This window comes from Hoplias malabaricus, chromosome 13 (genome assembly GCF_029633855.1).
Source record: "Hoplias malabaricus isolate fHopMal1 chromosome 13, fHopMal1.hap1, whole genome shotgun sequence".
Lineage (NCBI taxonomy): Eukaryota > Metazoa > Chordata > Actinopteri > Characiformes > Erythrinidae > Hoplias > Hoplias malabaricus.
The window spans coordinates 4161119-4176256 of record NC_089812.1 but is presented as its reverse complement, the minus strand read 5'-3'; the positions used below and the strand labels follow the sequence as shown (position 1 = coordinate 4176256).

The 15138-nt window shown below is 42.4% G+C and overlaps 3 protein-coding genes across 4 annotated transcripts; 1 reads left to right on the top strand and 2 right to left on the bottom strand.

Annotated features, from left to right (window-relative positions):
- Positions 1-463: 463 nt before the first annotated feature.
- On the bottom strand, positions 464-4776 carry LOC136665212 (protein NATD1-like). Of its 2 annotated transcripts, XR_010795206.1 has the most exons (4): positions 4547-4776; positions 4298-4419; positions 2264-2951; positions 464-2223 (listed from the first exon to the last, which is right to left on the bottom strand). XR_010795206.1 is itself a non-coding variant. In XM_066642802.1 (3 exons), the coding sequence occupies exons 1-3, from the start codon at positions 4737-4739 to the stop codon at positions 2832-2834; spliced, it is 435 nt and encodes a 144-aa protein (XP_066498899.1). In that variant the 5' UTR covers positions 4740-4776; the 3' UTR covers positions 464-2831. The 2 variants fall into 2 exon arrangements, 1 of the variants encoding a protein (XP_066498899.1); XM_066642802.1 differs by having other exon boundaries at positions 464-2951.
- Positions 4777-5607: 831 nt separating this feature from the next.
- LOC136664980 (zinc finger protein 3-like) lies at positions 5608-11394 on the top strand. The gene is made up of 2 exons (XM_066642514.1): positions 5608-5681; positions 7943-11394. The coding sequence occupies exon 2, from the start codon at positions 7952-7954 to the stop codon at positions 8828-8830; it is 879 nt and encodes a 292-aa protein (XP_066498611.1). The 5' UTR covers positions 5608-5681; positions 7943-7951; the 3' UTR covers positions 8831-11394.
- A 374-nt stretch (positions 11395-11768) lies between these two features.
- On the bottom strand, positions 11769-14680 carry dhrs7ca (dehydrogenase/reductase (SDR family) member 7Ca). Its single transcript, XM_066642767.1, has 8 exons — positions 14666-14680; positions 14429-14585; positions 14242-14354; positions 13932-13934; positions 13027-13237; positions 12865-12957; positions 12068-12220; positions 11769-11977 (listed from the first exon to the last, which is right to left on the bottom strand). Exons 1-8 carry the CDS (start codon positions 14678-14680, stop codon positions 11769-11771), a joined length of 954 nt encoding a protein of 317 aa, XP_066498864.1.
- Between the last annotated feature and the right edge of the window lie 458 nt (positions 14681-15138).

Here is a 15138-nt window from a genome sequence, read left to right as displayed (position 1 = left end):
TAGCATTTTTGATGCGAATACCATTACTTATTTGTATGTTTACACTATACCAGACATCTATAAAAGCTCCCATTTGTGTGATTTCACATCTCTCACTACTGATGTTTTGATATGTGCAGGATCAAACCTCTGTCTGATGCAGTGGGAGACCTCTACAAGCAGTTTAACACTTTGAAAGAGAACCTGGCTAAGCTTACCAGTAAATTTGACAAGGTGGAGGGCTTTGTGGATGATCTGCAGGCAGGAGAACGGCCCAGATCTTCACTAAGGATAGCCCCGCGGCATCCTGTCATGAGAGCTCCGACTCAGACGCCAGCCAGGACCTTTGTAAGATCATCAGCAAAGGCTTCAAACACAGGGCAGTGGATGAGAAGGGCCAGAGCCAGAAGAGTCCCTAGTACTTAGAAAAAAATATATTAATAAGTCAATTCATTTGAAGTTTTGTCCACTTTAATAGGAACCTTGTATTTCCACTATCCTTTTTATCAGCTCAGCTCACCGCACCGGGTTGTTATGTTCATCTACAAAGACAGACTGTAGTCTGTGTCCCATTCATTACTGGCCAAGAGGTTTATTCTCAGCTCTTACAGGGTTGTCACATGCTACTGGGTGCTGAGCCACGCCCCCTCCCCATTACTGGTCTTCCTTATAACAGAAGAAAACTCATCTGTAGTTGCAGCTTGTCAGTCATCAGGAGTCAATTTAGAATCAGAATTAGAAACTTGTTCTCTGCATTTAACCCAATCCGTGCAGTGAAACACACATTTACACACACACTAGTGAACACTAGGGGGCAGTGAGCACACATGCCCAGAGCAGTTGCACCCAGCCTAGCCACAGCGCCTGGGGGGCAGTTGGGGGTTAGGTGCCTTGTGAAGTCATGACCTGCTGGCTCTTTGGATCAAACAGACAGGCTTCAGGTTCCACGCCCGGTTCCCAGGGTGCTGTTGACTGGACATCTTTGGCTTTGGTTGGTAACTACCATGTCAGTGTCACTGCATGTGTGCGAATGATCCATCACCCATGTAAAAGCTGCTCGGGTGTGTGTCTGTGGGGGGTGCTGACCACTTACACACAAAGTAAAGAAAGGTTAAGATCATTCAGAGAAAAAACAGATGAAAAGCAATCTGTAATTGTTCGCCAGCAAAGAGCCCGTGTCATAAGTGGACATTGAATAGGGGTAAAAATTCATACAATGACCAACCAGTGTGTGTTATTATCACTGAAATACATTCAAATTGGCAATAATTAATCAATCGAACGCTACTACGTGGCCAGTATTGTATTGGAGCTTTCCTTTGCTAGCATTTTTGGAGCATATGTATTTTATAATCATTTTTATAAAGCAAGGAGATGAGTAACATTTGCCTAAAACATGTTTTTGCACGACAGAGTTGACTAGACATTTTTATAAATAATTATATAAGAGGCATTTATATTTACAAGGAGATGTATATGAGTCAAACAGAGCGTTTACTGGACAATGTATTTACATGCTTTTGAAAGAGTGATTTATATTCTAAATAATATTATGGTGTTATGTTGTGGTATAAATATATGGACACATTATATATTTTAACAAGTACCCTGTGGTCTTTATTGTGTTCGGGAAGATGCTGTCAAATTTAAATTCATTCAATTAAATTATATTTAACTTAAGGCGATGTTGTTTTATCGTAAGTGTGATGTGTGAATGGTAATACACAATTACACAACCCATCTTTTTATATAACAATGCTCAATGCACGGCTATGACACTATAAGATACATTTTTAAAGGAACAGTTCCATTACTGATGTTTTTGGATGTATTTTTAATTATCCTGGGCTCATTAGGGTTTCTTCAAGGGGTCATTAGCTTTTTACACTTAATGTACTCCAGATTTTTCTTAAATATTTCTGGAAAATCAACATCTATATGTGGGTCCACATAGATGAATATATTTTAGATGAAAAGAAGCAGATGTCTGTGCATTCTTTAGAAAAGGAGGGCTAGCCAGGATTTGGATGAAGGCCGAATGAACCTTATTTGACACATTACAGCATTTTTAGTTTTAGCGGCCTGAACATTGGCTGATCTTTGGACTAATAACAGCCTCCATCAATGACGGAGTCCATGAAGTATCCAGGTGGATAAGAATGTCCCAAACCTTCAATCACAGTCCACCTTAAATCATGTAATTCCACCTTAAATCACAGTCCATCTTAAATCATGTAATTCCACCTTAAATCATGTAATTCCATCTTAAATCATGTAATTCCACCTTAAATCATGTAATTCCTCCTTAAATCATAGTCCACCTTAAATCATGTAATTCCTCCTTAAATCATAGTCCACCTTAAATCATGTAATTCCACCTTAAATCATGTAATTCCACCTTAAATCATAGTCCACCTTAAATCGTGTAATTCCACCTTAAATCACAGTCCACCTTAAATCATGTAATTCCACCTTAAATGACAGCTTTTTACATTTGCAGGGTGGTGCCTTAAAGAAAGCCGCAATCATTCTGCTTTTCTGGTCATTCATGGATAGATACGTCTTACAAACGTATGTTTTCTCCACTTGTTCAAACCGTAGAAATGTTCAAAACAGATCAGAGTTGCGTCACCTGTTGATCTTTAAGGGGAAATGTCTAACAAAAGCTGGCACATCTGCATATTAAACATCCAGGTTCTAGCAGATCCGCTGTAACTTTAAAGGGCGCTGACGTGAACTGGCCATGTCACCTTCATAAATCCGTCTGTAGTCCATCCAATACAGTGGTTTGGGTTCTGAGCAATTCCTACACACAGCTGTAACTTACAGTGAGAGGAACATGACCCATAAAACTAATCTTCAACAATGTATTCCTGGTATCCACGCTGTGGGTTTTCATCCACGTATTTTTGGATATACCAACAGAAGATGGTTGCTTTTAAACGTTCTTCAACTACAAAGTCCAGAGCAGCCTGTGAGGGGTGAAAAAAAGAAAAAGTCTTCAGTATTGACTGAACACTAAAATGAGCTTGAATTATAAATAAAATATAAAATAAAAGTCACTAACATAAACAAACAATGAGACGATGTCAAAATAATCACTAATTAAAAAAATGATACAAGGGCGGCACAGTGGCGCAGCAGGTAGGTGTCGCAGTCACACAGCTCCAGGGACCTGGAGATTGTGGGTTCGATTCCCGCTCCGGGTGACTGTCTGTGAGGAGTGTGGTGTGTTCTCCCTGTGTCTGCGTGGGTTTCCTCCGGGTGACTGTCTGTGCAGAGAGTGGTGTGTTTTCCCTGTGTCTGCGTGGGTTTCCTCCGGGTGACTGTATGTGAGGAGTGTGGTGTGTTCTCTCTGTGTCTGCGTGGGTTTCCTCCGGGTGACTGTCTGTGAGGAGTGTGGTGTGTTCTCCCTGTGTCTGCGTGGGTTTCCTCCGGGTGACTGTATGTGAGGAGTGTGGTGTGTTCTCTCTGTGTCTGCGTGGGTTTCCTCCGGGTGACTGTATGTGAGGAGTGTGGTGTGTTCTCTCTGTGTCTGCGTGGGTTTCCTCCGGGTGACTGTCTGTGAGGAGTGTGGTGTGTTCTCCCTGTGTCTGCGTGGGTTTCCTCCGGGTGACTGTATGTGAGGAGTGTGGTGTGTTCTCTCTGTGTCTGCGTGGGTTTCCTCCGGGTGACTGTATGTGAGGAGTGTGGTGTGTTCACACGTTGGTAGGTGGATTGGCGACTCAAAAGTGTGAGTGTGTGAGTGAATGTGTGTGTTGCCCTGTGAAGGACTGGCGCCCCCTCCAGGGTGTGTTCCCGCCTTCTGCCCAATGATTCCAGGTAGGCTCTGGACCCACCGCGACCCTGAACTGGATAAGGGTTACAGATAATGAATGAAGAAATGAATGAATAAAATGATGCAGTCGCCCAAAATACAAATACAATACCTGTAAATGATAAGAAGTTGACTTATACCACACTAAGCATATATATATATATATTAAAAGTGCACTTACAACGTTGCAGATATAACATATGACTAGTATGCTCGGTGTATATTAAGAGTAATTTAAATTACATATTACAACGATTAGTGGCTCCAGAATAGTTCACTTTAAGTACTCTCTTTTTTCCACAAGGGGGAGGTTGTGGGTTCATTTCTCTGAGAGAGCACTGCAGATTGAACTGCTCTGATAGAATCTGTTAAATAACCGTTTAATTATGTAATTTGTGTTTTTAATGATGACCTTCCCCTTTAAGACGAGCGCCTTCCTCTTTCCTCTAGTGAGACTAACTGACTACAAATGTTTATCTCTATTCTATAGAAATACCTTACCTCTGCCAGGTGTGAGGCTACTCCTTTCCCTCTGAAAGACTCAGGAACAGTAGTGGACAGTAAATAAACATGTTTGTCGGTCTTATAACTGTATTTTAGCACCGCGCTCTCCTCCTGACCTGCTACAGAGAGGTAAACACGGCCATATTAAACTTGGAGGTACCTCAAAATAAAAACACACCACACCCCCGAGAGGACGGGAGGTAAATAAACCCTCCATTTAACCGTCGTCGTTGGTGGAAAACTCACCTCCGTGACTCAGCGCCACGGTGAACGTCCGTCGGTGTCGGTCATGAGCCACACGACACGGCGCACAGCTCAGAGAACAAAACAGAGACTCGCCCAGCTTCTCATTCCTCAAAGTCTGAGAGAGTCCAAACTTACTGAAACAGTTCGGAGACAGTTTAAAACACAGTCCCACACCTCTACTGAAACCGTTCATATTTGTAGCTCTCGCAGAAAATTACCTTTCTTCATGTTCAGAGACTGGAGTCAATTCAGCTTAAGAACAGCAGATGGCGCCAAAACCCACACAAAGTCATTATTAAATAACATTATATTAAACTCCCCTTATGCGCGAAATAAATAACATAAATACAGAATATTTTATAACATACAGTAAGTTTAATTATCTTTCTGTGCAAAATCTGACCTTGTGTGTTCGTGTGTTTCTTGAACAGGACGTTCTTTAATTCTAAATATTATTTTGCACTATGTTGTATTACAAATACATTTATTAATACGTGTCACATTTTATTTCGGCTCTGGTTTATTTATTTTAGCCTACATACTATGCTCATGTACATAGAAGACAAGTTACATTTTTTATATTCTCAGTCATCAACTCCCACCATTCCCTCCTCTCTCACGCTGAGACTGAAATGTAAGAGAAAGATTTGCAAATCACATTTCTTCAAGTTATCACAAAGTCTGCCATTAAATGTAGATGTTCATTTAAAGCATTAAATATTCTGATGGTTTAGTGACTGAAATTTGTGTCTGCAGCCACCGTATCGTTCTATTGAACCGACCCTTTTGAAATGAACCGAGCGCGATTCAAATATATTTTAACCACGACTCACTGTATTTGTCTTTCCTACTTTAACCTTAACATAAGACAAAGGACGCTATATCCGTGTAATTTTTATTGACATGTTGGAAAAACTTTCTCTAACGGTTATTTGAGGATCGCACTAGACGTTTGATTCAGTCAAACGAGCAAGTTGAAAGAACCGATTCAATAAAAAAAAGAATGAACCTGATGTGATCACGTGGTTTCAGTGTGACCCACTCAGACGGTGGCGCTGTGGACCTTCGGCGTATAAAGTGGAGAAGAAGATCTGCTCCCCGTCTTCAGCGGGCCGTCAGAGAACCTCTGTTTAAAGTAGGAGCGCTCGTATAATAAATGTTATTTTATTGAGGTTTCAGGAAGGTGTGAGGGGATGGTTCTTTGAAAAACTGGGTGCGACCGACATTTTAACACGTACAGCGAAATGACATGGCTGAGGGGGAAAAGCCGTTAGCTCTCTCTCTCTCTCTCTGTTTTCTCTCATTACTGTTTTTAAACGAGGTCAAATGAACTATTTCGTCGTCTTTGTTGTTAATGCAGGGGGTATATGCTCGACCACACTTATTTTTTTGTTGTACCTATTGTTGTCTAGAGGTTTGAAGTGCTGTTGTTTTCTCTCGGGTTAATCCTGTTAATCCTGTGTGTGTGTTTCTTCTGTTCCTCTGAGCTGATGCAGACTTGTTCATTTTTCAGTTTCATGTTGCTCTTTACATAGACAGGCCTCTTTCCTTGCCCCAATCTCTCTTTGTGCATATGTTTAGTCCTTAAATATAAATTGGCCATCTCATTAAAGCTACCCCCTTGTTACTTCCCTCATTTTATTGGCTTCACTCACCATACAGCAGCACTGTGTTGTTACAAATACAGACTGTATTCCAGCTGTTTCACTGCAGACCTCACTGTTCCTCAGTGGTCAGGACCACCACACTGCAGTGACACTGACTTGGTGGTGGCGTGTTAGTGTGTGCTGACATGAGTGGATGGATCAGACACAGCAGTTCTGTCGGCTTAAACAAAAACAAAACAAAACTGCATGTTCCTTTCTGTTAAAAGCACATACTTTTTTGGTCTTCTTCGTAGGTGTAAAATCAGAGCTATTTCCTCGACAATTGTGGCACTCCACATTTTTTTTCATTCATTCATTCATTGTCTGTAAGCGCTTATCAAGTTCAGGGTCCGTGTCTGGAATCACTGGGCGCAAGGCAGGAATACACCCTGGAGGGGGTCACCAGTTCTTCACAGGGTGACACACATTCACTCAGACACTTTTGAGTCGCCAATCCACTTACCAATGTGTATTTTTGGAGCGTGGGAGGAACCCGAATCCTCTGGAGGAAACCCACGCAGACACAGGGAGAACACACCACACTCTTCACAGACAGTCACCCGGAGGAAACCCACGCGGACACAGGGAGAACACACCACACTCCTCACAGACAGTCACCCGGAGGAAACCCACGCAGACACAGGGAGAACACACCACACTCCTCACAGACAGTCACCCGGAGGAAACCCACGCAGACACAGAGAGAACACACCACTCTCCTCACAGACATTCACCTGGAGGAAACCCATGCAGACACAGGGAGAACACACCACACTTCTCACATACAGTCTTCCGGAGCGGGACTAGAACATAAAGCCAGTCGTTAACAGGGTTATCATTCTCCACTGCAGCCACTCGTCTTGGCCAGAGTCCAATAGGTGAAATAATTCATTGCTAAGGACCGTCGGGACAGGGACAACGCAATATTATATTTATTTGTTGAGTGTTTGAAGTCTAAAAGTTCATAACTTCACACTCCTTCAGACCGGTACTTTGAAAACACCTGTTCTACTGGTTGGTGTTATTGCATTTGAATTGTCACCTAAAGCAGTCTTCATTTAGACAGTGGTTAGTTGGAATAAACCCTTCTAACCTTCTAAATGCATTGAGCATGGTGATCTTTGACTCATGTTCAGCTGCTCCCTACACTGACCCATTCTAATGGCAGTCTTTTGCTATAGAGGTTAGCTCTGTGTGCACAGTTGAATAATAATAATAATGTTATATATAACTTATATAGCGGCACGGTGGTACAGCAGGTAGTGTCGCAGTCAGACAGCTCCAGGGACCTGGAGGTTGTGGCTTAGATTATCGCTCCGGGTGACTGTCTGTCAGGAGTGTGGTGTGTTCTCCCTGTGTCTGTGTGGGTTTCCTCTGGGTGACTGTCTGTGAGGAGTGTGGTGTGTTCTCCCTGTGTCCGCGTGGGTTTCCTCCGGGTGCTCCGGTTTTCTCCCACAGTCTAAAAACACACATTGGTAGGTGGATTGGCGTCCGTAGGTGTGAGTGACTGTGTGTGTGAGTGTTGCCCTGTGAAGGACTGGCACCCCCTCCAGGGTGTGTTCCTGCCTTGCACCTAATGATTCCAGGTAGGCTCTGGACCCACCTTGACCCTGAACTGGATAAGGGTTACAGATAATGAATGAATGAATAACATATATAGTGCCTTTAATGCAAGTGTCACCCTTTAAAGCATCCGAATTCACAAATTAGCAATTTTTGAATATTCTTTTCTTTGTCTTTTCTTTTCCAGAAACTAACAATGTCCTGGTGCGAGTCGTCATCTGCTTCGAACCTCCAGATTTCCACAGAGTTTAAATTCACCTCCACAGACACACAAACAGATTCCACCATGAATAGGCTGCTGGAACCAGACGAGATCAAATGTGAAGACGAAGAGTCCTCAGGCAGCTCCAGTCCTCAGCCGATGTTTTCTGGTTCTCTCTTCACTAACATGTCTGAAGCGCTGACAGATTCAGGCAAAGAGAGGACTCACCACTGCTTGGAGTGCGGGAAGAGTTTCACTCTGCACAATCACCTCCAGAGACACCTGCGAATTCACACCGGAGAGAAGCCGTTTGACTGCGCAGAGTGTGGAAGGAGCTTCCGAGACAAAGGCAATCTGAAGATACACGAGCGGATTCACACTGGAGAGAAGCCCTATGAATGCTCCGAGTGTGGTAGGTGCTTTCGAGAGAGAGGTACGCTCAAAAAACACCAGCGCATTCACACCGGTGAGAAGCCGTATTACTGCTCAGAGTGTGGCAAGAGCTTCAATCAGCTCAGCAGTCTCCAAACCCACAACAGGATTCACACTGGAGAGAAGCCGTATGACTGCCCAGAGTGTGGCAAGAGTTTTAATGTCCTGAGTCATCTCAAAACCCACCGGAACATTCACACGGGAGAGAAGCCGTTTCTCTGCATTGATTGCGGGAAGAGTTTTAACCGACAGAGCCATCTCCAACTCCACCAGCGAATTCATACCGGAGAAAAGCCGTATTTCTGCTCCGAGTGTGGCAAGAGCTTCAGGCACTCAAACACTTTAAAGACACACAAATGCCCCAACAGGGACCCAGAAACTCCTCGTACAAGTTTATCAGATCCAAATGGTGATATTTATTATCAGGTTTATTTAGTTTGACGTGAATATGACTGCTATTGAAATAGCTTAGGAAATGGAGACAGTTGTCAAAGGGCAGTTTCACACGTTTAAAAATATGTAAATAAACATTGGCGTAATTTGTGGTTTCTTAGAAACACAATTCATCAAACTTCCAACGCATTTAATGCGTTAAAACTACAGAAAGCGATTATGTGCGATTATTAAGATTAACACTAATAATTCTTTAAAACCTTTAGGTCCAAACAGCACTTACACTGCCTTGTGATTCACAAGTGATATCTGCATATCAGCAGATGCTTGGGGCCCATGGCATTAGTTCTTTATTTGACCCGAATGGACCTGCTGACTCTGTGGCATTGTCCTCTTCAGACTCTGCATTAATGAGCTAATGACATTAGACTTTAGGAAGTCTTACCTGTGCAAGGTCTTTACTCCTCTTTCAGGTTTGTCTATATTTTCCCTTCCCCCATCATTCAGCTGAATTCACTGGGTACGTGCCTTGTTTATGTGCTACCCCTTGGGATACACTCAACAATGTACAACTTTATATTTGGTGTTTTGAAGATGAGACAGTCCAGCTGTCTGCCCATCAAACATCTGGAAAGATGCTAATCATGAATGACCTTGATTAAACTTAAAACCCATTCTCATTGGACGTTAACCAACTCTTGATTTTGCAGTTTGCCATTGCACTCTGGTTGAGTTCTAGGGAATTTCTCATTGTATATTTGCACATAGGGCTGGGCGAAGAAGAAACGTGACATCACCATCAAACTTAAACCTTTATAATTAAGAGCAGTGAGCTGACAGCAGCAGCCTGTGATGAACATGAGTCAGTGACAGATGCTGTAAATAACGTATATTGAGAACATGTTTAAAAATCATATCTTATAATTTATATTGATATTAATGTATTGTTCAGCCCAATTTACACATATTCTCCAAAATATTGATTTACAGTAATCCTTGGCAAACTAAAAACATTCTTCTACTTACAAAGCTATTAACAGCCTCCCTCTTTTACCTGGTATTTTTCCAATCCATTACTCTCAGGTCATCTTTAGTTGGGCTATTACCATTCATCCATCCAACCTCCGTAGTTTTCTCAATCACACTCTTTTAATTAAGATATGGACAGTGTCTAATATAATCTAACCTCTATGTTATGAACCTCCTTTTCTTTTGGTTATCGCTGCTGTCGGGTCCTACGTCCTCTGGACCCGTGCGTGTCGTTAAAAGTCATTGTCATCTTTACGTTTCTATAAAAGCACTATATAAACTCATTATTTATTAATTTATTTAAATTTTATGCAATACCTGACTCCATTTTCTTTTTTAAACCATTACCGTTATCAAATTAAACACATGAAGTAGGTTTAAGTTCAAAATAAATGATAAATTTCAAGGAAAACTGGTATATTTTGTGACCCTTGGTTCCAATCACCACCGCTGTAAAGAAATCATCTCATTAAGACGCTCTACATTGAATCTTTTTTTTAAAAAGCCCACTCTCAAGTGAATTGTGCAGAAAAGCAGGTGAAATTGCCCTTTAATACTGTATGGTAAACAGAGCCTCACTTTCTCTGGGTTGTGAGATTTGGACGCCTCTGTTGTGTAATTAATGTATATAACGATTGTGGTTGTAGAGTTGCATGGTTTGTTCTTCTTTATCTTATCATTGCATTAATATTTATAACCAGAAGTGTGCAATATGCAAATAAGCTTCTAACCAATCACTTCTAGTGTTTATTTTTATTGTATGCTATGAGCATGCTGACCAATCAGAGATGGTCTTTAATTGTTTGAATGAGTCAAGACATTCACATGAAAAAACCAAGTGTTTCTTTTTTAATTTCGTAAATAATTTACACAAATCAAAGCTCAGCAATGTGTTGGAATTATATTGGAATCTCAGTATGTAGCGGTAAAGTAAAACCGAACACTGCTTAAGGATAATTACAGGGCTATAAAATGGTTTATACTTCAAAGAACCTGGTGCATTATTGTAGCTGGGTTTGTTGAATCTTGTACTGTTTTGACCCACAGTTGTGTGCCGTAGTTGGGGTGCCCCTGGATCAGTTACATATTGATTGTCCACATGAAATTCAACAAAACATGTCATTGGACCAGGGGTATTTGCCTATGGCTGTAAATGCTTGGGGATCAAAAGGCGGTTTAGAGCTTTTCAAAATATAGAGGACACTACACTGAATGTGGCCGTATGCTGAGACTGTGGGGCTGCCTCAAAAGAGTTGAATAAAACTTGTTCCTAGACGTTTTCATTCCTTTTTCCTGGTCTACACACATGGACCACATACCAGACTGCTCTGACAGCACATTTAAAGAGGCCATATTCTACAAATATTGCAAATAAAACAGGAAAAAAAGAACATTAAATTCAGTTTTCAGGTGCTGTCTGGTTGTTGAACACGAGTGAGTGAGTGAGTGTCAGTCAGTTCTATGATATGTTTCGCTTGTTGATTTAAGAGCTGAATCAAGTGTAACCCACACTAGTTCATTTCTCTCCATGTTATTAACTGTTGAAAGCATTATAAAATGTTCCTGTTGGTTCTTTAAATAAACCTGACTATGACAAGTGTTTGTCTTGAACACATTTCTTTGAAAAGTAAAGAATTCTTTCAAAATATATATCACTGCACTATTTTATTTTTATTTGTGCTTCTGTGATTATTACCTGACCCCACGAATGTTCTCATGGCTGAATGCTATCAAAAAGAGTAATGTTCCAACATCTATTATAGAAGAGCAGAGACTCATTACAACAATGGGGTGGTGGGGGGTGGGGAGTGGGGAGGGGGGGTACCCCAATAATTCTCTTAATTAGAAAACATGTGTCAACACAGGTGTCAAACCTTTAGACATATAGTGCATTTTCTCAGCCTTCATATACATTTAGACACACCATTCTAACAAGCTCAAGGAAGGTTATTCTCCATCACTGCACATGCTCCGCAGCTGCAGCATTATTCACCCCAGCAGCCACCACAGCAAAGAAGAAGTTGGGGAAGAAGGATCTTGCGTAGATGGCTGCTTTGGAGACGGAGTGGGCCATGATGACCTCCTTTTTCCTGCTGCTCAGAGTATGCAGAAGCTCAGTGGCCATCTCCTCTGGGGAAACGCCGTGAGACTTCTGTCTGCTGAGCACTATAGAAGAGGAATCACAAGCAGGGAGGAGTTTAAAACAATACTGAAGGAGGAATGTAGCTTCATGAGCTGATAGAGAAGTGGACGTACCTGGTAAAACAGACTTTGTCGCGGTGCTTTGCTTGAGCAAGCGATTTGCTGTTATAAAGGTGTGACTGAGAGTAGTGACAGAAATGCCGTACTCTTGTACTTCAGCTCTCAGACAGTCGAAGAAGGCCTGTACTGCATGTTTAGAGGCAGAATCTGAAACCAAAGAAGGTCAGTGCAGTCATATTCGTAATATAAAAGGACAAATATGATGAGTACAATACCTTATCATCAATAATGCCCTGTTTACTGTGGCAACCACACCATAAAAATATACAATTTAATTTACTAATTTGCAGGGTGTAATGCTAATAACTACACTACACTGCCCTGTGAAATAATAAATATTGAACTGCACACTACAGTATTTGTATTCCTCCCATTAGTTACATATTCCCCAATCACATGATGTCTAATCTGGGAGGGTGAAAGCTAGCTATGTGTTCTCTGACACTTCTGAACCCTCCCACTGCATCTTTAGCTCTTAACACAGCAACATTGGGCATTTCAACACACTTGAAGGAGAAGGCTATCTGCAATTGTGTTAGCTAACAAACATCAGCATCGGCTAGCATTTTGCTAACAGATGGAGGACAAGGAGAGCCACCACATCTATCAAGTCCAGTTTTACAGTCTTGGATTCAGAGCCTTGTGTGGCTGGGGTATCACCAATGACTTAATCTTTATATTTGTTTACTTATCTTAGCCCTTTAAGGGGAATGATATTATTAGCACCACTGATATAGGCTAGGGAGTCTAGATATAAAGTAGTTAACCCTAATATACAGAGCCAAACTCACAGGTTGCGCGAAAGGGTACAGCCAGTTTCCCCTGAATGCTGTTGACCAGGATGATGTGGCCAGACCTTCTGGTCATCATAGAGGGTAGTACACCTGTAAGAGTGATGTACATTTACACAGTCATTTGAAACAGTTTAGCAAACCAACAGACATGATTTATACCTTTGACCAATGTGATTGGTCCGAAGTAGTTGGCATCCATGATCAACTTGTCCATCTCCAGTGACAGAGTCTGGGCCGGTGCCTTTACTTTTAGGCTGCTATTGAAAATGCAAATGTCCAGGCAGCCGTAACAGTCCAGAACATCTGAGACCACCTCCGGCATTGACTCCATATCACTGAAGTCCAGTTCTACTAATTTAGGAGGGAACGTCTAGGAATAGGAGAGGAATTATAAGATGTTAGCAATCCTAAAAGAAACTCACATTCATTGTTTGTAACACTTATCCAGTTCAGGGTCGTGGTGGGTCCGGAGCCTACCCAGAATCATTGGGTGCAAGGCAAGAACAAACCCTGGAGGGGGAACCAGTCCTTCACAGGGCGACACACACTCACCTACGGACACTTTTGGGTCACTAATCCACCTACCAACGTGTGTTTTTGAAGCGTGGGAGGAAACCGGAGCACCCGGAGGAAACCCACGCGGACACAGAGGGAACACACCACACTCCTCACAGACAGTCACCCAGAGGAAACCCACGCAGACACAGGGAGAACACACCACACTCCTCACAGACAGTCACCCGGAGGAAACCCACACAGACACAGAGAGAACACACCACACTTCACAGACAGTCACCCGGAGGAAACCCACGCAGACACGGAGAGAACACACCACACTTCTCACAGACAGTCACCCGGAGGAAACCCACGCAGACACGGAGAGAACACACCACACTTCTCACAGACAGTCACCCGGAGGAAACCCACGCAGACACGGAGAGAACACACCACACTCCTCACAGACAGTCACCCGGAGGAAACCCACGCAGACACGGGGAGACACCCAGAGCGGGACTCAAACCCACAACCTCCAGGTCCCTGGAGCTGTGTGATTGCGACACTACCTGCTGTGCCACCGTGCCGGCCTAATTACAATTATATGTAACACAAAAACTCATTAAAACTTACTGGTACCCCTGATAATTGTTGAAACAGCTTAAGCACAAATAAACAAACATTACGCACTGCTACCTTCTAATGGTGTTATTCACAAACATCATATAAACAAACATGACACATCTCAGTAAATGTGTTCAGATTCACTAACCAAAAAAACATTTATTATTTTATATCAACATATAACTTACTATATTATTACATGTGATTAATACCCTTCTTTTTTGAGCCTACAACATGTCATCATCATTTACTTACTAAAGTTGGGTCCGACTCATTGGTCAGTTGCTCAGCGAGAGCCTCAAGCTTTTCCCAGTTCTTCCCACAAAGTATCAGCCTGGCTCCAGCCTTATGGAAGTGTATAGCACACTCTAAAATGGCAGAGAAGCGTTAATGCCAGAACAAGAATATACCAAGAGAGATATAACATGAGACACTAGCGTACCAGTCCCCAGTGCTGATAGTGCATTTGTTATCAGCACCACTTTGTTTAGAAGGGAGGTTTTGTTCAGGAGTCTCAGGATGGCTGTGTAAATGTAGAATATTCCTGCTGTCACCACCACCACAACAGGCACCAGCAACACCATGCTCACTCCTGTCTTCTGAAATACAGAACACAACAGGGGTGTTGTGTTATACCATTATTGCTCACTGTTTAATGCAGTGTTTAACAGTTCCTTACCAGACTGCTGTCCATAGCTAGCGTTAGATCTGCTCAATCATCAGTGTGAACAAAATTACTGTCCAGGCACAACAATCTGGAAGAAAATAGAATATAGAAATAAAGAAAGTGTAAAATGTAATTAAATCATTCATTCATTCATTGTCGGTAACCCTTATCCAGTTCAGAGTGGCGGTGGGTCCGGAACCTACCTGGAATCACTGGGCACAGGGTGGGAGCACATTCTGGAGGGGGCGCCAGTCCTTCACAGGGCAACACACACACTCACATTCACTCACACATTCACACCTACGGACACTTTTGAGTCACCAATCCACCTACCAACTTGTGTGTTCAAGGGTGTGTTCCTGCCTTGCGCCCAATGATTCTGGGGAGGCTCCGGACCCACCGCGACCCTGAACTGGATAAGCGCTTACAGACAATGAATGAATGATTTCTCTTTATGTTTTAAAAGAACATGTATCTGGGGCTCC